General features: G+C 44.6%; 1 protein-coding gene across 6 annotated transcripts in view; it reads left to right on the forward strand.

Moving 5' to 3' along the window:
- Positions 1–22,968, forward strand: part of ATP8B4 (ATPase phospholipid transporting 8B4 (putative)) — a 4,589,528-nt gene that overhangs the window by 1,676,594 nt on the left and 2,889,966 nt on the right. For all 6 annotated transcript variants that reach the window (XR_013609828.1, XR_013609825.1, XR_013609826.1 and 3 more), the window contains one exon: positions 9,375–9,571. Coding sequence is in view for 2 of the 6 variants with exons in the window: in XM_078684774.1 (XP_078540900.1) it covers positions 9,375–9,571 (197 nt within the window). In the remaining 4 variants the exon portion in view is untranslated. The remainder of the gene's footprint in view (positions 1–9,374; positions 9,572–22,968) is intronic.

Raw genomic sequence — 22,968 nt, forward strand, 5'->3', positions numbered from 1 at the left:
GAAAGCTGGCGCTCGAGTAAAAATCTACTCGAGCTGCAGAAAGAAAGCAGCACCCGCTTACGCTGTGCATGGTGCCGTTCGTAATGATTGCACTGTGCAGACAAGCACCAGACACTGAAAATCATTGAAAACTGCAGTTATCTAAAGAAACTCCGCCACTTGCCGAGTTCCGTGTAGCATGGCAGAGTTCTTTTTTGCACTTTGCAGATTTCCGCGATGTGGAACTCCGTGAACTCCACCCATGCTTAGTTATCACAGAGGGACAGATCTTTAAGCGAGTTCTGAAATTTCAGGGCAATACGGTTCCCCCACATTCTGGTGTTAAGTAGCCCAAACAAGGCCTCAGTAGCAAACGACCTTTCACCTACATTTATCCTGTCTTGCTCTGCATAACAGTTTTTGCACTGACCTTTTACCCAGACATGTGCTGAATAAATGTTGATCGGTTTCCTTGAAACCAGCATCATTTATTGTGCAAGAGGATTCTTAAAGAAGTCCCCTGCACATGACGTAAATGAGTTCGGGCTGGAGTGTTCCCATGAGGCACAGTGTCAAGGCTGATTTGCATATGGCCATGTCTGAACTGGGGTGGTGTGGAGTGTAATAAAAGATGGATTTAGGCCTAGATCTCTGTACTGGGGTGAATGTATGACATTGTTCTGCATTCTGTCCATCAACTGTTGTTTTTGCATTTGTCACCCCGAGTGGGATGGTTTGCTTAGACGTGAGTCCCATGCTCTCCACACCACTGGAGTCAAGCTATCCTGGCTGAAGACGGCTGATAGCCAGAAACCGGTCCTAGGATGCTTGATTCCGGTCCAGGAAAGACATGGCTTGGCAGTTTGGGCTGGACTGTTCCCATGAGGCACAGGGTCAAGGCTGATTTGCATATGGCCATGTCTGACCTGGGGTGGTGTGGAGTGCAAAAAAAACGATGGATTTAGGCCCAGATCTCTGTACTGGGGTGAATGTATGACATTGTTCTGCATTCTGTCCAACAACTGTTGTTTTTGTAAATGACACGATTAACATACTCTGTATAAAAGTCATGGTCATCTTCATCCTCGGGTGAAAGAATTACTTTGCATATTTGCTTGTATTGATTTAGGCTCATTTCCATAATCGTACTCGCAACATATCGATTGTGGTAGGAACCCTGAGGCTATCTTTTTGGTATAAAAGAAACATACCTTTCCAGGATAGACAGAGGAGACGCTTCCACACCGACACAAGACACTACAATATAACTGCGATTTGACATTCCTGTGAGGTGTCCAACTCGAGACCAAGACGGGGTTCTTCATTCTCTTCCATCTGGTAATGGGGTTGGCTCTTTCCCAGGGGATTGTTGACATTACACCCACATACATGCTAGGTACAGTTAGAAACACTTAGGTAGGGTTAGCATTGTGCCGGGCTGGCTGTAGCGGGCACCGGGCATTTCCCTGGTAGGCCATCAGGGTGGGGGCTAGATTTTGGCTCCTGTTCGGCCATTTTTGTTACCGGCGCCGGCGATATTGGACCCCTGTATCAAAATCAGCCAAAACGGGCCCTATAAAACAGCTTGATTGCAAATGGGGCTGGCCGAGCAGTTTGCCTGGGCTGGTTGCGGCCTTGGTTAGTATCTTAGGAGTACGCTTGATTACTGTCATGTATATATGCCTGCATAAATTTACTGTTTTAGAACCATGGTAGAATTTTACCTTTTATTTACTCTGTTGGTGCTTGTAATCTTATACATTTGCTTCTGTCTAATGATTGTCGCAGCAACCATGTTCTATACTAGATTGACACTGATTCAATAAATGCTTATTGAAAACGTCTCCATTGTTTATTCTGTGTATCTCTCTGAGACTAAGTGAGCAGGACTGACTGAGCAAAAAGTACTGTACTGTTTCCACGATCCCTGAAGGATCAAGGGATGTCATGTTTGATAGTTGCCAGATAATATTCTCTCCTTGGTAAGGTTAGGGAGCTTATGTTGGCATTGTGAGCTAGCTGTTCTCAAGTCTAACATATATTCTTTGGCGGTGTCAGGGATCAGTCTAGACACCAATCCCTTAGTTTATGTTGTCTAAACATGCAGATTATCTGTATTTTTAGGAACTACACGACAACGGCGAACCTACATTTACCCAAAAGCAGTGCTGTGTCAGTAAATTTGCGGTACCTTCTTAACATATCCCAGAAGTACCATAACAGGAGTGAGTTGAAAAGTGTGGTCTGTCATGTCTAGTATTGCCTCTATAACCAAAACCAGCAGTAACCACCGGGCAAGATAATACCAGATGAATAAAGTCCTCTCCCCATGCACGGCAGCACCTACATCTAGAATCAATCATGAATTAGTATCAAACTAGATGGTCCACCGTAGTCCGGTACACCCTATGCACACATTTATAATAAAATTAATGGTTTCTCCTTGGTCTGCTGACAACAATATTGCTACTGTTCATCAGCAATGTGCAGCCCCAAGTCTCCATTTAATAACAGACGTGACTTGGGAGCCTCTGCCACTTGGCAGTCAATGACAACAGTGTACAGTCCAGTAATAATCTTGAAAGACTGAGGACTGGACAGTAATATTGCAAACACTCCATTCAGGTGGCTCCTCAGGGAACATAACAATGAGGCTGCGGGCTTTGTAGGAAAGCTTACTGTGGGTTATAACACCTATCAGAGTAGTGGCAGAGTCACCCACATATTCTTGATATGTTTTGAATCTATGCATTAGTAACAGACCCCCATGGTAATGATGTGTTTCCTGCCAAGGAATGACATCCTCAGGTGAGCAATCCAGCTGGAGCAAATGGTAGTGACCAATGGGTATGTGGGGTCTTGAGTCGATTCTCCTGGCTTTGTAAGTGCGTCAGCTATTTTGATACATATAGTGGGCAGCATCATTACTCAATGGATAACTATATATTGGTTGTGTCGAACCTGGGCATGTTTGTATCAAACATGTTGAAATCATACCTATGCACTGTAACTCTTGTTGAAGGTATGATTCTATGCACCAGGGGGCTCCTCTGGGAAGCCCTCAGTGCTCCTGATAACAGCCTTCTAGGGTCTGCAAGCAAGCTAGTGCTGTTGCCAAGCCCCGAGACAATTCTGCCCTCCTGCTGCTGAGCTGAGCTCGAGCATGGTAAGGTAGAATAATAGGTTTCCTGTCACAAGGATGTGTGACCACCTCCCAGAATGGACTTAATATATTGGGCTGGGGTCGCATGCCAGCACCACCAGACTGCTTTAAAGGGCACATTTGGTGCCCCCCTTGCATACTCCAGTTTGAGCCAGTTCAGGGAGCGCTTGGTTCCCACTCTGGCGAGAAACTGGACAAAGGACATGGGAGTATCCTCCCCTCTGTCCATCCCTCCTCTGAGGAGGACACTTGAATCATCCCAGCCCTTTCCCTAGGGGACTTAGGGGCTTCCCTGTGGGTGGCTCTTAAGATTCATCATGGGACAAGATTCATAATCAAACCCACTTCAACTTCAACCATCTGGGCACCTTGGACTTTGCTGGAATTTGCCTGAACCGAGACTGCGCCAAGGAAGGCTCCTGCTGCTTCTGGTCTCGCTGTTCTGCAAGTCTTCTTGACTCCAAAAGGCTCAGTAAACACAGGTGGTGGTTCTGCTACTCCCTCAAGGCTTGTCCTGTCCTCTTAGCAAGTTTGAGGCCAGTATCCCTCGTTGGAACTGCTGGGACAGAATCCTTTTGCACCGCGTCGACTTGCCGTTGCCAAGGATTGTTGGATCTGTCCTCCAGAGAACTTTGGGCTAGAAGAAGCACCACTATCTCTTCCTGCCAAGATCTCTGTCCTCACTGCACTCTGAGCCTGCATCTTTGGTGAGCTGCTTGAGGTCCTCTTGTGTCTCGTGTGCCTTGAACCTGTGGGACCTCTTGAGGGTCTTCTTTGGCTTCAGTGGGCCCTCCTGCTTGCTTTGGGCCTACTCTGACTCTCCTGCACTTGGTGAGTCTCATGGACCTTGCTGATTTTCCAAACACTGCACCTTTTTCGTTTACCACATCTGTTGATGGTGCTAAGGTTAGTTGGTGCTACTGCCGTACATCGACCCCCTTGATCTTGACTCCCGGTGTGGGACAGCTCGTGAACAGCTCCTGGTCATCCACAGCTTCGCCTGGTCCTCACAGCTGCAGCAACAAGGTCATTGTCATCACTCTTGCTTCTTCCGTCATTGGTGGGCATTGGTGTTCCATGCCTCCAGGTCACTTCTGAGTAGCGTAGTTTCTCTCCCCTCTGCTTGCAAGTTCTTCTCTTCAAGAATCCATCCTTTGATTCCACCTTACTCTCTCACCTTCTTCGCCAGCATCATCTTTTCTAAAGCCCTCCATTGTAATCTAATGCGGGGTCCGACGTCACTTCGCACCTATGCACCTAGATTCCCTGGTGTAGGTATCCTGGTTCCTGGGTTATCCACGGTTGGGGGTACTCTCCAACCTTCTGTCTTCCTCTGGGTTTCCTCAAGGTCCACTGGGAAGGGTCCTTCTTCTTAAAAACTGCAACCACGACTTTCATTTTGGCTTGCATTGAGTAGATGGCTGTGTTTCCATCTTCATGGGGTTCCTGGGTACTTCCCTCGCTGGTTTCTTGGGTCCCCAGCTCTTCTGAGATTTCTGGTCCAAGTCCTGACTTCGCTCGAATTTTGCATTACACTTCTTAAGTATTTGGTTTGGTCTCCCCCTGGAGCCATTGTGTAATTGTGTATTTGTGCTTTCTGATGCATACATCTGCCTGTGGATTCTTCACTTTATGAATATCCCCTGCGCCAGCATTCCTCAGCAACTTTTTCCTAGCTCTCCACGTCAACGAGGCCGTCACAATGCCATGACCACTAAAATCACCATAAGGGTTGTCTAGATTATTGCAAGGTGCTTCACTTGAATAAGTGTGCACCATATATTAAGCCAGCCGTCTACAAGTATTTATAGGGAACCCCATGCAGCTGTTACCCTGGATTCACTCCCAGGTGAAAGGTGCGTCTCCTGCAGAAATATATCTAACACAAAGCGATTATGGTAAGAAAGGCTTGTCGACATGCCCAATAACATTCCAAGTAATTAATTTTAATGAATGAGTGCCATGATCATGTCTGCTTAACAGTAGTTAAGAACAACTGAATCCATAAATGATAGTAAGATTGATAGTCAGGTGTCATGCAATACATGTACCAGATGTCCCTGCCTCTCTGAACATCCCTCCCACATACCTACCCACACCAGGAGCCAATTTTCTAGTGGATTCTAAAAACAGTGTCATCTAATATAACTTAAATGAAGCACCAACAAAGTAACATTCACAAATGTCATAACACTCATTATGGCATGTAGCCAGGGGCAGCTAGAGCAACAGAAGAAAATTCCTTGCATACTAATCCTGGATTAATGTGTAATCAACAACATCATTCAGCATTCTCACATACATTTCGTACTGTATCAATCAGCCTACTGGAGCAGACAGCGGCACCAGACAGAAATTGTTCGAGATGTTCCAACATCTAGGAGACCTAAAAACAACATAAAATAGGATAGTGCTGGAACAGTGCCACAAATCAAAATTAACCTGGATCAAACTTTAGAGAGCAATATCATTCAACCTCATCAAGGGGCAAACCAGTAGCAGCTTCGTCCGGATGTATGACGTTACAACGCATACTTTTACAACGCCTACCTTTACATCGCAAGTTTTACAACGCATACCATTACAACGCATAATGCTTTTGGGCGCTGGATAGTGAATAGTTTAATTTACTATTCCAACTCTAGTCCCCGTGGATAGTAGGGAAGGTGTTGGATAGTACATTAAACCTATTCCCTATCCTAGAGCGGCCCCCAGCGCTATGCGTTGTAATGGTTTGCGTTGTAAAACTTGCGTTGTAATGGTAGTTCGTTGTAAAAGTTTCGTTGTAAAGGCTGTATACCGCTTCGTCGCACTGTGGGTGGCACCTCACGTCAGGGATCATTTCTGTAAAAAAAGAAAGGGCCACAGCTCAATCAGCAAAAATACCATATTTTCCCCTCCAATTGCACTGCAGTCTAGCTGGTTACAAATGGCGTATGGAAAGCCACGTTCCTTTAATCTCATTTTGACGGAAAGTAACTTCTTCCTCGCCCTCAGCATGTTACTTGAGACCCTCACTTTGCCCTCAGGCACCCAGAGCCATTGCTCCTTGGAGTTTCATGGTGCGCTCCCAGAAACCTCCAACATGCCCTCGGAGAATGTCAGACAGTCCTTGGTCACCAAACGCTGGTCCTTACTCTTCTCCAGCTAGCGCTTTGAGATCTTGAGCCTCTGGACACAAGCTCAGCAGGCCGGGCATCCTGTTCGACTTATGGAAAGAAGGAAAGACGCACCTCATAGCTATTATCCTTCTCCTTTTGTGGCAGTCATAGCAGTTGGTCTCTGTCCCAATAATTACAAAAATTGGAGATTATGGGCCGAGGCGGTGCCCCCGGGACCGGTCAAGTGGCCAGAGAACGACACGTGCGTTCAACCACGAAGGTCTTAGACAAGCTTGCAGCACCAAACATAGAGACCAGCAGTTTTTCAATATAGTCTTCTGTGCGCCCAATTGCAGTGGACTCTGGTATTCCAAGTATCCAAACATTATTTTTTCTTGATCAGGCATCCAAACCTAATTTTTTTAGTTGAATCTTGCACAATTCCTGCTCTGTCTCTCCCACCGTTTTGGCTGGCTCAGTATGCACATCTTCTATATGAGAGATTCGATGCTCGGCATTTGACAGACACGTTTGCTGCTTGTCAGTGCAATGTTGCATATCATCCATTTGCTTGGTGAGGGAGTCAAGTTTGCCGTCAATAACTGATAAGCTGGTTTTCATCTCCATCAGCAATGCTTTAAAGTCCTCAGTGGGGTTGGGGAATCACTCCCCATATTCTCCTCTCCGATTGAGGCATGGTCAAGTTCTAGTGAAGGCAATTTGGATTGTCTCTTGGTCTCAAAGGTTAAGCGTTGTTGTTTAGCATAGATTTGCCCATGATCAGTGGATAGAAGGGCACATGCTACAGTCAGTGGGTGCTCGCCTTCACTATCTTGCACATTCAGTTCTTAAGGGTTTCAGATAGGGAGAGTACTGTACAGGCAGCAATAATCCTCAGGCCCTCAAATCACAACCCTCTAATGAGCGATAGCTGCCAACAGTGTCCATTAATCATAAGTGAAACAGTTGCAACTAAGGTCCACTAAAGATCGAGAGTCCAAGCCAGGCAGTAATCTTAAATACAGGATGTAGAGGTACCGTGGCAGCAAAGAGCGGAGTCCGCATTTACTGGAATTATGGCTGGAAACAAATGTCTGCTGTACACTCTACTGTATTTCCCCTTAATTGACCAGGCCTCCCACTGTCCGGTCTGGGAATGGCGCACATCCACCAAGCACGGAGTCTGCAGGTGGCCCCCAGGTCCCAAAATAATTTGGGAGCTGACAAGCTCATCCAGCCCTCCCCGGTCTCACCGCCTCCTCTGTCGGCCTCCACACGGGGGGCGCGGGGTCATGGCCCTCTGACGCCAACAAGCAAACTTCCACAACTCGGGGTAGGGGCTGCATGAGAGAGATGTGCACGCGGCAGGGCTTCCGCCAGTTCGCATTTGCCCGGTTCTGCGATTAAACCCCGTTGCACTTGCAGGTACCGCCGTATCGAAGTATCAGCCTCCCAAGTGCAAGTTGAGTGCATAAATGCGGATAGTTTTGCAGAATTACAGCTGCGCGCATCGGAGCTAGTTAGGTTACTGCTATCTTGGTTCACTGCTAGGCCAAGACCCAAGCACCACATTCACAAATGGTTTACAAGTGTGTTAACAGTTTACAGGGCTTTGCTCAATTCCTGGTACTAAGCAGGAAGGGAAATCCCCTCCAGGTGACGAGTCACCCCCTCCCCACTTTCCTGCCCGTTTGTAACTAAACTGCAATTTTAATACCTTAAATCACCACTATCAATGTGCTTTTGGTGCCTTAAAAGGTGCAGTTTATTCAACATCACATGTTTAAACATTTGCAAACTTCAGGGTCATATCAACTGTGAATTTATTGTCCATGGTACATCTTCATATTTACTGGTCTTCGCCCTAGTTTTTCTTGCAGTATGGACCCATTCTCCTCAGTTTCCCGGGAGCGGAGGGACCCCCTGTCTGGGTCTCTGATTTATGGGTCTGGGCTTCAACTTGCTACCGACTTGGGGGGTTTCCATCTGGACCTTCCCGGGCTGCAAGTGCTGTCCCACTTTGCCTGTGCCCTTCTGTGGGCCCTCCCTGCTCCCAGGGGGTCCCTGCTGTGTGATATCCCAAGGACCTTACTTGAGCAACTACTCTATATTTCCTGAAACTGAGTCCTTGTATCTTTTTCCCCCGGTACCCCTCCCGTGAGGCATCCCAAGGGTCCTGCAGGGGCATCACGTCTACTCTTTTTATGGCGGCATGCCGTCCCTTGGCTCCCTCAGTGCCCCTGTCATGCGGCATCCCAAGGACACTGTGAGAGCCTTCCATCTACCTTTTAGTAAGTTTTCTCTTTTTACTACCTTCCTTGTGTTTGTTCCGCCATGCTACTTAGGGTTTCCTCTCTCTCCTTGGCAAGGGGGTGGGGGGTGTTTGTGATTCCTTGTGGCCTGCGGGCCTCTTTATCCCCCCCTTGCCCGACCCCTGATTGGGACGCCCATGCTTGCTCTAGGGGGACCAATCCTGGTCACCCCTTTCCTAACCCTGATGCAAATGGGGCAGGGGAGGGCTTCCCGCCCCCGGATGGCGTTTGACCTGGACCCCCATCGCCTTCACGGCCCAGGTTTCAAGCCCCAGGTGCAGTAAGGTCCATTTGGAATATTCTTCTGATAATGTTTCCATTGTTTTGGCTAGGTCTAATACAGCCACTGAAGAGATGGATTCTTAACATGCTCAGTGACAGTCCTCCCCAATGGAGTTGAATTACCGTCCTTTTGTAGACAGGGTAGCATATCAGGGCTTCACACTAGGAAAACATGTAGAAGCTTCACAGTATAACGACATTGCTTTTACAACTCGAAATAGAGTGGATCAGCACTGACAAACTCTAAATGAAGCCTTTCATTCTCATTGTCCCTGGTGTCTGGTTGGATTTATGAGCTAATCCTGAGAACCTCTCCTTAATAATGGTCTTTAAACAAGGATTACTATTGTGCAGTATTGATGCGGGTGACGTTTTCACCTTCCAAATAATGTATGGAAACCTGCATTCCATGCTACAATACATTGTTTAGACATGTTATAATATGCTCAATAATCTACTTTTAGATAACATTACAACAAAAATGCATTTTTCATAAAATTAATCTTGATCACATGAACCCTACCTTTCTTGTTTCAGATTTTTATTTTCCTGGTATGTATGGGAATTGTTCTGGCAATAGGAAATTCAATCTGGGAACATTATGTTGGTAGCGGTTTCAGAACGTATCTTCGTTGGAAAGAAGTGATGAACAGTTCTATATTTTCTGGGTTTCTGGCTTTCTGGTCTTACATTATTATACTGAATACAGTCGTCCCAATTTCCCTGTATTTGAGGTAAGATATATCATCATTTTTGCATGACAGTGATTGCTTCTAATGGCTACAAATAATGGTTCAATTGTGGCAAAGCCCATCCTCCTTTCTAATTAGATCATATAATTTCTCCTCACGTCATGTGTTGTATGAAGCAAAAACAAACCTGTCATATCCTGCCTTGTACAATATTTTTATAGAAGAGTTTGTAGCCTAGCAATATTTTAAATGTAAGATTCTTCACTTGTTTGAATGGTGGTCATCTGCAAGTAAATCCTCCCTTCAGTGGGTTATTTCTATTTCTTCATTAAGGCAGTTGGTCATCTTTAGATTCCTTAATTTCTTCGTGTTCATGTTTATATTAACTCATACCATTATGTATTTTTTTCGGCAGTGAAATATCAAAATTTCCATTCGTTTCTTTCACTGCCTATTAAACTTGATGATTTTAGCTTGTTAGTGTGCTAAGTAGTTTACTACAGTAAAACAATACACTCACCTCAAAATGTTAGAGTAGTAACAACAAGTGTGCAGCCATTTATATTTCAATAAGAAAAAAAATTAATGTTTCTTATTTATTCCCATTGATGTCGGTAAAATAGCCTGAAAATCATAATTGGCTAAGTAACCTTCAGACTAGAGAGACACTCAACATAAGATTGAAGTTTCTTCAAATACTTTCAGACAGACAAACAGACAATTTTCCACTTTTGTGTAAACCAAGATAACTAGAAAATTAGACCCTTAAATAAAACCAGCTCTGCAGCATTATCATACATTTTAGAATTGTTAAGTAGCAATACAAGATCAGCAGTGCCCTGCGCCCTGCATTCTGTACTTCTACTGGCAGAGAATAATATGGATAACAAAAAGTATTTTAATTAAATTGTTTGATGGTAGATACTCTAATGGTTTATGCCCCTGCCTCCTCTGCAGCCACTTTGTTTGACCTTGCCTCTCCTCCATGTATCCTAATCCCTTGCAGTCCTGTGAGCAACTTCCCCAATGCACCCTCTATATGCCACCTTCTGCCTTACCTGCCCAATGTGTGAGCCACGCCACCACACCTCTTGGATTTTCCAGGAACACTTCCATGTTTAAAAAGTACATGGCAGGCACCCCTGTGTACCTATGTGCTCCTAAAGGGCTCTAATGACCTCTGTTCCCCGTGGGGTTACTTTAAGTTGCCCCCTTCCCTGCACCAATTATTTTTATCTCTTCTGATGTTTGCAGACATTGGCAGATATATAAAAAAAAGTAAAGCCCACAGTTTGTAGGGGTGTTTCTGTAGCACTCCAGTCCAAACCCCATGTTTAATTTGTTACAACATTTTTCGCAATGTTCATGTACATTGGGGCAATGTTTCATGAAAAGTATGGAAGGGGCATTAATATTAGTTTTTTAGATGTATGATGATATGATTGGCATATGATGTCTGTTATGTGGAAGAATGGCTTTCTGCAGCCTCTCTGCATGCCCCTGATTCAAATGCCTGCAGCCGCTGTGCATTCTGCTGCCCCCAAAAGTACCCATGTGTGCCTCTCTGCTTCCCCCACTTCCCATCTTTTTGCCCAAAGCCCCTACAACCCAATTTTGTACCCAAGCCCCTCTGCTACCATGCCACACTGCTACTGTCCCCTGGGTGTCCCTCCACGCCTTACACACCCTATATAGTACTACAATGCTTCTGTAGCCTCTCTGTGTATTTCTGCATCACCTTATGCACAGCTTCTCAATTACCCCACCTCTCAACTATCTGCCATGCCCCCCTGTAGCTCCTCTGTCTTGCTCTGCAACCCTTCAACCATAGTGTGCACCCTGCCCTTGCAGCCATACTGCTTGCTACTTAATCTGTCTATAGCCCTTCTCTGTGTTCCCTGCCTCCTCTGCATCTGTTTTTTTATGTCCGCCTCCTTCATTCAGAGTGTTTGCCCTGTATCCTGTAGTCATGCCACTCCCTGCAGGCCCTCTAAGTGCCCAGCTACTCTCCCTCTTTTAATTTTCCACCAGCCCATCATGTCTCCACTGGGCTCCTCTGTATATAACCATTCCCCACCCTCTGCAGCCGAAATGTAGTCCCCTCCTACCCTCGATGTACAACTCATCCCCTGCAGCCTGTTTGTGAACCCCTGGAGCCCCTCTCTATACTGTCCTACTGTATGCCGCACCTCCCACGTCCCTGCAGCCATTTTGTGGGTCTTGTAGCCAACATATGTTGGTGACGGACTTGTATACAATTTGCATGTGGTGTTTGGGCGAGCACCAAGGCGCCGAGGATTATGGCTCCTGCCAGAAACTGAAGCCGAAGTCTCTCAAGGAGCGGCATTTGAAGTTGATGGCGGTACCTGTGTTACGATCCTCAGAGGCTTCCCAGCCTCGGTCTTCGTCGTCCCAGGTAAAGCGTTTGCAGGGTCAATCTAGGAGCCGAAGTCTGCCTGGAGGACGTCGTTCTCGGGGGAAGTCAAAATGTAAGGGCATTTTCAGACTTCATCACATGGAGACTCCGCCTCCCATGGTTCCTCCAGCTCGGCGGTTGAGGAGGCCGTACGTGACTCCGCACCGCGTTTCCGCATGTTTCAAAGAGCCATGCATTGACGGCTCAAATGAGGGAATATTATACTTCCTTGCACCTCATCTTTGAGACTCCATCTCCCCCTGGATTGGCTTTAGGCCCCAAGGAGTTGAGTGGGGCGCCATCATCAGTGTAGGTTGAGCTGTTGAAGTCGTTAGGTTGACGCCAGTTGACGTCGGCTGACACCGCTTTGCTGCAGGTCCACAGTCCTTTGGGATCTCAGCCTACAATGCCGGACTTCGATCACCCAACTGCGACACTGACGTCGGTGCCATTGGTTGAAGTTGCATCTCCTTCTGCGTGTAGGTGTCGTACGACGTCGGATGCGGAGTTAACTATTCAAACTGAGGGGAATATACTGGTTTTGATTCCTTCTCAGGAAGAGGTTGCGGAAAGACAGCCTTTGTCGATTGAGGCAGGGCTCTTTCAGCCCATTCCCAACATTAATGTGCTTCAGATGGAGGAGATCTAGTTGTCTGCTCTGGGAGAGGCTAGTGGCCTTGATTCTTCCCCAGCATCAGGGTTGCTTTCTACCCCTGGCCTTGCTATAACGGCTAGTTCATCCTTTGCAGTCATGATAAGAAAAGTGGCTACGGTTTTAAGCTTGTCTCTTCCTACAGTGCAAAGGTTCACAGACCCTTTGAGTGAGGTCCTTTTTCAGGGACAGACAGGGGAAGAACCTGTTCTTCTGTTTGGGGAGGCCCTGTTTAATATTTTATTAGGCACTTGGGCCAAGCCTGAGTCGGGAGCCTCAGTGGACCGGGATATTGCACATAGACACCTGCCTGCGCCTGGGGACCCAGTTTGTCTTCATACACAGCCTTCCAATCGTAGCTTGGTGACTCAGGTTGCGACTTCTTCACAGGATATAGATTCTATACCTAAGACTCCAGTAGGTAAGGAATCTTGGAGTTGTGATGTATGTGGTAAACACATCTTTGCTTCTCCAAGCTCAACCTTGAGATCAACAAACACATCTTGTGTGCTGGGGTGATATTCCCATGCTTTATGAGATTCGCTATAGAATATATTGCCATTTCTTCTGGATAACCTCCGCTCTGAGATTGGTGATTTGATTAGAGATGGTCAGCAGGCGGCTAGAGTTACCATAAGGTGTGGTGTGGACACTACAGACTCTAAAGTTTGCCCCATTGCATTGGCAGTGGCATTAAGGCGTTGTGCTTAGTTGGTAACTTCGGGTTTCCCTGCGACTGTCCAGTCGACTTTCGTTGACATGCCATTTGATGGTAGCCATCTTTTTGGGAGTCAAGCTGATGCGGCATTAAGACACTTCTGTGATAGCCAAAGGTCTTCGAAGTCATAGTTGTTTTTTTATTTTCTGTTACTAGTGTAACTTGTCTTTTTACTTGCGATGCAGACTATTTCTTTAGAAAAAAGGAAGCTTTGTAGGGCATTCTACGTGTCCCCTAAAGGTTTGAGTTCCTACGAGGGCAGATTTCTTTTCTTCTCAGTACCATTTTCCCTTTTTTAAGTTGATATTGATTTTAATGGTGAGGTAGGGTTCCCTTTGCCCCTTGGCCTCTGAGGATGAGCTTTGTGCTCAAGAGGTTATTTTCAAGAGACGTGTCTTCTTGTATGGAATATTGTCAAAAACTTCTTTGACACAGTGCAGTATGCTAAAATATGCATGGTTTCGACCTTTCATTGTCTCTCATAGGGACATGTTGGCATGTCAGTGGTAAGTCTGGTATATAGGGATGCTCTAGCCTTTACTCATTCGAGTAATCATCATGGTATGTCCTCACTACTCTAGTGATCGTCATTTTTATTATGGCACTGGTGGATTCAGAGCCTATGCTTTGTATTCTATTGAATACATACTCTTGTGGTTCATCCTTCATTAAAGTCCTTTTGACTGTGCTTTTTATAGTGCAGGTCGTTTTCTCTTTCTGAGCATACTGCATATCTGCATATTTATTATAAGCACTTACATTTTTGATGAGTTGTGCGAGTAAATTCAGAGTTTATGGTGAATTCTTTGGAAGACACAAGTTAGCGGCCTTCTCCTCTGTGGGAGGAGATAGGTATTTCATTTGTTCAACCTTGGAACATGACAGAGTGAACTCTGTATCTTATGCTGCAAATTCGTTACCTGTTTCTGGTCATACAGTTCATGGTAGGAGTTTTTAGGCTTTATCGGAAGCTCTTCTTGTTTTTCTCCTTCAATGCTTTTTGCATCTGTCTGGAGGTTATATATTACCTGTCCTCTTCTGGTATGCATCTGTTTTCTCTGTGCTCCACAAGTCCTTGGGAAATCATGACTCTTGCTTCTTGAGACGGACTTGTGATCACATTTTGTTTCATATCACAAGTGTTGTTGCATGCGCTTGTTGCTAACAAGGATAAAGTTTATGTATGATTTCTTTTTAATGTTTAGATTGTTCCTTATGTTATATTTTGGTACTGCATTAATAGGTGCGTTTCCTTTTGCAATATACATACTTGGTCTTTGTTTAAAAAAAAAGGAGAACAGAAAGAGGTTTTAATGTGAGTTGTGGCTACTTCTCTTTGCTCTCTTGCCTTGGTACTTTGAGTGTGCCCACGGCTCGAAGTCATGTTCAGACTGTCGGACCATGTCACTGAAGGTCATGTGGGGGCAAGCTTTCCAGATACTTGCTATCCTGCAGCAAACGTTGCACAGCGAAATTCTATGAGTTGTTGGGTCACTCAGTCTATTTTGTCAATTTTATATGTATGATGTGTATGTCCAGATAATACATCTTTTTGGCAACATTTTATACAACTGGCATAGTAGATGAATATCTATATTAGATTCAAATCTATTTAGTGTCATTTTAGTTTCTTTACAGTGCATTTTGTAACCTTCAAGTGGTTGTTTTGTTAAAACAAAATTATTTATACCATGGACGTATTATTGTTCATCTTTCTTTTGATGTTCATTCATCTTGGTATAACGGAATGAGTTCTGAGAGTCCTTCTTTGGATTTTATCAGGCCACTTTTTTCACGGATATCTCTTCGTTGTAAAGAATGCGGATTATATGACTTTTGTTTTGCACTCTGGCCTTTTGGCCAACGGGTTCATCTTCCCTCTTTGGGGATAGGGGATAATGTCTGATAACTGACAGATGGTTCTTTAGGGCTTTTTCCCCATTTCCTTCAAGGATTTTCTCTTGGGCCCGTAAGGTTGTTTTTTATTATATGTTCTGTGACAGTGATCATGGATTCTATTGAGAGCGAAGCTCTTGTTCTGCTATTTCTTTGTACATTTGATCTGTTGTTAGTTATGACCGACTGGTTCTCTTTGAGAACTTTTGTAGGAGTAGTTCGCAGACCCTCTTCCAGGAGGGCTAAACTATGGTATTTCATTCAAATGTTAAGGAACCTGCAGCTAGTTGCCTCTATCAGATGTAAACGTTACTTACCTTCGGTAACGTAATATCTGGTAGAGACACAGTCCTGCCGCCGATTCATTAACCCTCTACCCACCCTCCCCACTATGTGAATGTCCTATGCGGTAAGGGTTATACCCTTTTCAGCACTGGTTTTATATACCGATGATCACTATCTCAACTTATGTTGGTACTCAACAGACCACTTGACCTGGCCACATAGGTTTTGTTTAGAAGTTGCCATATCATCCATTTTCAAATGTTGGTGGTCGGTAGGGTGGGGGTGTTTTCTCTTTCACACTGGGTTAGACATGAGTGGACAGTATTTATTTTTTTGGTTCTTTCTTTGAAAGTCTTTGCTTTGTATCATTAAACTATGTATTGGCACTAACAATATGTCATGGAATGGTGTGAATTGACAAACAGCTTTTTGGTGTTTTTATAGGTTTTGTTTTGCTATTACCATGCCATTCATTACCAGTGATGAATGGACTATAGAGTGTACGGTTTTCTTTCTTTATGTGGGGATTATTTACCAGGGCGCAGGGTTTCACTCAGCCCTGTCTTTTGTTGATTCTTTTGGGGTTTTCTTTAGAAACCATGTCTGGTATTAACATACCATTTGATGTTTATTCTTTATTAATGTTTAAAAGGTTTGGCACAGAGAGTTTTACAGAAGAAACTTACGTTTCCGCACCATAGGAGACTTTTATGGGTTCACTGATGTGCTGACTGGAGTCGACAACATCATGGAGCTGTACGATGCTGTCCCCCGGTGCACAGAGGTACTGCTGAAATATTTCTGGATTCAGACTAGCGTCTTGGGAGAATTCAAAAGTTAATGAATCTGTGGCTAGACTGTGTCTCACCATTGTATTAATCTCTCCCAATATTCTGGAGCACTGAGAGGGAATACAAAAGTGAGCTTGGAAATCAGAGGGGTAATTTTCTGACATCACCCATACCAGCAAAATAATAACCAAATACCCACACAACCATCAATTAAGATTGCTAAATGCTTTCTCTGCTAAATGTTTTCTCTACAAAAACTTAGTCACACAATCCTACATTCTGTCACACACTTACAAACTGAGGTCCAGATTCAAACCTTGCATTTTATACTACATAAATGAGTACTACTCACATATCAAAGAATGCAGTTCACAAACCGAAGTATGGAGACCTTCACTTCTACCTCTCGTAACTTTTCTGTGCGATGATCTCCCCCTCAATGGTGGACCTCTCTGGACACACAGGTGTATGTTTAAATAGTAAATGTGGAAGGGACTAGAGAGACTGGTGGGAAAATGAGGAATATCTACTACTAAATGGAAGGGGTTTAGAGAAATGTAAGGAGGAGTTTAAGGATGAATATGCTCATACAAACATAAATCCCCAGTTCCAAATTTACAACACTCCTAGGAGTGTTAGCACCAGTTTAAATGTACTCCAGCCAAGCTTTGAAGTAAGTCAAGCACCGTACATGATCAACCAGTGGCACTGCAGCAAACCCACGCAAAAAATAATGAAGGTGGAGAAATGTGCCGACTGAACATGTGAAACTCCCGTCTAGCTAAGCCCAGTATCTGAACACATGGTAGCTTGTTACAGAAGGTACCCTTAAGGGATCGGTGCTGGCCTCGTGTTAACCTTATAATGTGGGTGGGCCTTCATAGTGTAAGTTTGTAGTGCTTCCTGTAGTTCTCACAACATTACACTTTATGAAAGAAATGTGTATAGCCGCAGTTTCGCCATACTTAGACCTAGAGTTCCCGGACAGTTATTAGTTTTAGGATAAACATGCATCCCGGGTGTAGGTCCACAGCCAGTTAAGTCATATCTATGCTCCTTAAAGCACTTTGAGAATTGTGATGTTTCCTTAGTTTAGGCATAATCAGATGACAGGTCTTTGTACATCCTACTGGGCTAAGTAGATTAGGTAGATGAGGAATATCTACTACCAAATGGAAGGGGTTTAGAGAAATGTAAGGAGGAGTTTAAGGATGAATATGCTCATACAAACATAAATCCCCAGTTCCAAATTTACAACACTCCTAGGAGTGTTAGCACCAGTTTAAATGTACTCCAGCCAAGCTTTGAAGTAAGTCAAGCACCGTAGATGATCAACCAGTGGCACTGCAACAAACACACGCAATAAATAATGAAGGTGGAGAAATGTGCCGACTGAACATGTGAAACTCCCGTCTAGCTCAGCCCAGTATCTGAACACATGGTAGCTTGTTACAGAAGGTAGCCTTAAGGGATCGGTGCTGGCCTCGTGTTAACCTTATAATGTGGGTGGGCTTCATAGTGTAAGTTTGTAGTGCTTCCTGTAGTTCTCACAACATTACACTTTATGAAAGAAATGTGTATAGCTGCAGTTTCGCCATACTTAGACCTAGAGATACCGGACAGTTATTCGTTTTAGGATAAACATGCATCCCGGGTGTAGGTCCACAGCCAGTTAAGTCATATCTATGCTCCTTAAAGCACTTTGAGAATTGTGATGTTTCCTTAGTTCAGGCATAATCAGATGACATGTCTTTGTACATCCTACTGGGCTAAGTAGATTACTATGCTGGCCAGCAGGGGCATCAACGACCTCCCCACTTAATAAAGCTGTTAACAGTGCTTGATCTTGTTCCTGGAAAATAAAGAGGTGGAGAAGAAATATGTATATGTTAAATACCTCCTCACACTGCATCTGGGCTGGGAAAGCCCAAACCCACAGAAGCAAAGCTGAGGCTCCTAGAGAAGGTCCATCTGTAAACCATTTGAAGTGACCATGCAGGTTGCTGTGAAGGAGGGTTTAAATAGGTGTGGAGTGTTTATGCAGCCTCCTAGGATTGGCCACGAGTGTCTGGCTTTTGGGACGTTCCACCTCGACTTAAAAATTCCTACATAAGAGAGAGACATTTGTGAAGACATTAGATCTGATGATGTGATGCCAGAATAATGCCCAGCTGTGAGGAAGAGTACTCTTGGACTATGACTTCAGCTGACACCAAAAACTAGGATAGGTCTCTCCAGGGACAATGGCGCTGAACCCCTTATGCCCACTGAGCAACAGTTTGGGGAGTGTACCTATTGGGGGATCTGGATGGTTCCCCTAAAACAGGTGCCCCTCAAATGGCCAGAAGGCTGTGGGGCCTTGGTATTTGGGCATCGATGGTGTTCACCCTGCTCAACACCTCCACCTCCCTGCGAGGACACAGGCAATAGCAACAAGCTGCAGGCTCCTGCACTGGCACAATGAAGTATTGGCTGGGGAGAGCCTAACGGGCAAGATGTAAGTGCATTCCCCACATTGTCCCAGCAAGTGGCACACCTCAAGTCCTCCAGTGTAGGGGAAATGTCACTCAGTTTTGAATAAAAAAGCAGCTCACTCTCGATCCGTTTTTTGAGGACAACTGCATTCCTGTAAAGGTAATATAATATTCATGTCTCCGGCACAGAGGAGTGCCCCAGAAGCTGTTGCAAGGGCAAAAGTTGGCAACGTTGCTTCATGGTTCCTCAGGAAGGGCAGGGTCACCACCAACTATTTTATAGAATGTTCAAGGGGCTTGCAGCCCCCAGGAAATGTTTCCCAGGGCATTGAATGCCTGACAGGAGAGGCATTTCATGTTTTCAGACATTCCTGGAGTCTATCTTTTTGCAAATGGACTCTAGAGTGTGGGGACCCCCTATTTGTTGGTCCTGAAGCTGCATCAGAGCACGTTAAATGTAGAGGAAATACCCTTGCGCCCATTGAATTGTGTTATATGCCTTATTGACTGTGAAAGGGTATATTTTTTAATAAAGGTCATTGAAAGGTTTTAATTATGGTTATTGATGTAATTTGTAATGCTTTATTGACAACCCCAAGGTTACCAAAGACTCATGACAAGATGTAAAAGGTTGTGTGAGATGTTGTATTGGTTTAGAATGCCACATGGCTTGTGTCTAGGGAGTACTGCGATTTAGGATTATGACTTACTGGGGTGCTCACTGTTCTGCGGGTGTCACCAAAGATATTTCCATCTCCCTGATTGTATATATTTCTAAAAAATGCATATTATTTACTAGTGTGTGTAAATAAAGTAATTTTCCTTTTCATAAGGTAAAGCACTGACTCAACACTGAATAAACGATTTATAGATTGTTACTCGTACATATATGTGAGCAGGGGATTACCAGGCCACACCATCTTCCATGAGTAGGCCTTGTACTGCTCTGTTGCATTACCTTGAGAGAGAGAGAGAGTAAAGAGAACATTTTGAACGCATTACTTGTGAAAAAATCACTTATTCTCAGCTAATAACCTAAATTCTTATACGATGGTTATGGCCTGGCTAGATGGCTCGAGGGAGAAATGTGGCCCAGCTTAATGGAAGCAGGGCAGTTTAGCAGTGTCCGGAAACTTTACTAATTTGAAAAGGACCGTGGGAGACCTGTAATTTTATAGTTTAGTGATAAGGGAAGACTTGAGGGCATATTTATTTATTTATTCCAAAGCACACTTTATCCTCCTGGTTTTAATTTCAATAGAGGAGGATGCTGGCCCTGGAAGCAGTATAAAGTGGCTTAGTGAGATGATGCAGGAACATTTTTCAAACACACCCCTTTGTGTTCTACAAGCTCCCTCTAGGGGCAGAAAGATTTGATTAACTATGGTGCACTAAAGGATAGTTTGCTGTGAGGCAAACAGGATGTGCTGCTAAAGTATGATCGTTTGTCTTTAAGGATTTTTGGGCCAGGGAGTGGTCAGTAGTTACCCTCACCCGCTGGCTAGTGAGCTGAACAAAAGTGACTCTTCAACCCTGGATACTTTATAACACTTTGTGAACCTATGGTAAAAGAGAAGAGGACTGTTGTGACCTATATAGAGACTTGAAGTTGGTCAACTAAGATGTGGACTCACTGCGTCTGTGCCTGACCTACTGTGTGGCTACAGGCATATAACAAATTGCAGGAGGCCTTTCTCCTGGCAGTGATCAATAGACCAGTTACATCTGGAAATAGACTTGACCTTTCTTATGGCCTTCAGTACAGTGCGTCCTGGCTCCTATGTGCTGTCCATGAGATCCTAGGATCTTAAAAGTAGCTAAGAGGAACTGCCCCAAAAAGTCTGAAAAGTTGGAACTTAGAAAAAACTTTGACTTCTAATGCCTCAGTAGCTTCAGCAGTACCTTGCAGCAAAATTCTCCAATTTCAGAAGGACTTTGTCGGATATAGCCTCAGGCTTACCCCACAGGAAGATTGTGAACCAAAAAAGATTTTTTTGAAGGTAGAAATCTTAATCTGGCAAGGTTGTAAACATTTTCAACCCAACAATAGGACGGAAATTTCCAATATGGAGTTATTCTTACAAAACCAATGACTGCAGTTCAAACTTGTCCAACAGGTATCCAGATTAGAAGGGAGTTTGATGGATACAGCTTTCAGTCGTGCCCCATTTTAACTGTGACGACCCGCTTACTGTATCTTATCTGTGCACCATCAAGATTGGCCCGAAACTGTGTATAAGTCCATGTCAACAGTGAACAGTAATTTCTGCTTTGCGATTCATATTTTTTGGGTGGTTTTTGCCTTAAAAATTTAAAAATGTATGTCTCTTATTGCAGTGTGATTTTTTTTTTTTTTATTAAATGTTTATTACGTTTTAAAAATTGCTAGTGGGATTTTTATTCTGTGGTGTTTTTAATTTTTGACAGTTTTATTGTTGCTAAATTCTTGAAATATTTTCCTAATTTTAGAAATTGGGTTGTAGGTTGACCGGGGTATGTACCCTGCAGCAACCACTATCCTTATCAGGGTAGGTACAGGCAAACCCTACATTAACCTGTACTCACCCTAGGGTTGCTTGGCACAAAGCAATCAGGCTTAACTTTAGAAGGTGTGTGTAAAGCATTTGTTCAACATTTCAAACAGCAAATCAATGAAAACACCACACAAATAGATTCCACGCAAGTTAGAAAAATAACTCTGTTTGGTTTCTTGGAATCAGACCTGCTTCATCCACTCAGCTGATTGAGTGATCATAATTGGAGACGGTGTGTGACGTGTCTGTGTCGAGTTTTTGCGCTGTCCACCAACGATGAGGTAGTGAGGAGCGACGCTGAAGGACGCCTGTCTCGAGTCTTGTGGCGCCCCGCAGTTAGCCCCCCCCCCCGGATCCCAACTCTGCTTGAGGGGGCTGTGCGGCCTGGAATTTACAGCAGCTGGTGATCGGCAGACAGAGAGTACTCTGATCAGGGACTGACATGTGGCGGAACTGTCTCATGGGTGGTTTCAAGTGCAAGGTACGACGGTGTGCGCGAACAAGTGATAAATGGCGCAACAGTGATGAATGGTGCAACAGGGCAGAAACCGGGAGCACCAGAGCACCAGAGAGATACCTGTGCCCATGGCTGCATGACTCAAGGAAGGTAAGCGCGGCCGCCCTGAGCTGGGCTAGCACAGATGCTAGGCCTGCTCAGTTTCCTCTAAAGGTTAAGGAGTGGTATCCCGGCCTGGACAGAAGGGCCCGTGACTTGCAAGCGGGGAGAGGTTAGACTGCGTGCCTATCTGCCGGTTATGTTATGTTAAAATTATTTGTAAAGCGCGCTTACACCAAGTGGTTTCATGGCGCTGGTGGCAGGAGGACAGCAGCAGAAGGGTAACAGGAGCTTTACTCGTATGCTTGTCAAAACAGAAGGGTTTTGAGAAGTGTTCTGAATTGGGTGTAGCAGGTTACAGATCTCAGTTCAGTCGGAAGAGAGTTCCAGAAATGGGCAGGGGCGGTGGGTGACATTTCAAAGTGGTGGGGCGCCAAGTGATTAGCATACAGCACCGTAGCGAGCGAGCGCAGCGAGCGATCCCGAACCCCAAAAGAGGGGTTTGGGCGGATAACCCCCCCAAGAAAATTTTGAAAAAAAAGAAGAAAAATCGTGCATTTTCAAGCAAATTTGAGAAAGCAGGAAGGTTAATAAAGCAATTGTGAAAGTGCAGTTATTACATTAATAGATGGCATAACATAGGTAGCTGCTTATTCAGTATAACCACAGAATGACCATGCACGGTTCTACAGCATATTCTAAAGCAGAACAGAACAAGTGGACCTACCCCTCCCTTAAACCATACAAAAGAGGATGAATGAACTAGTCAAATAACAAAAAACAGGGGAGGAATAGGAAACATACATGGGCAAAAAAGCGAAAAGACAGAGCAAAATATACAGCGTGATAAACCAGTAAAATTAATAAAATATCAGATATGCATGTAATAGCAACCCAGCAGTAGGCTGCTCTCCCTCCTAGAGAGGGTAGAAGAACTACAAGGGCTGGCTACAGAGCCATGAACACAGTTGGACGGCTCTCCGGAAGAACCAGTGCACAAATCTGGGGGAGACCCTTAAGATTATGTGGTTTTAATGCATTCACCGCCATGTATCTGCAGCAGAAATGCTCTGGGTCTGAGAGAAGCACTGGCTTTTGAGAGATTTTGTTGCTGCCG

The sequence above is a fragment of the Lissotriton helveticus genome, chromosome 3_2 (assembly GCF_964261635.1).
Source record: "Lissotriton helveticus chromosome 3_2, aLisHel1.1, whole genome shotgun sequence".
In the NCBI taxonomy this organism is placed as follows: Eukaryota; Metazoa; Chordata; class Amphibia; order Caudata; family Salamandridae; genus Lissotriton; species Lissotriton helveticus.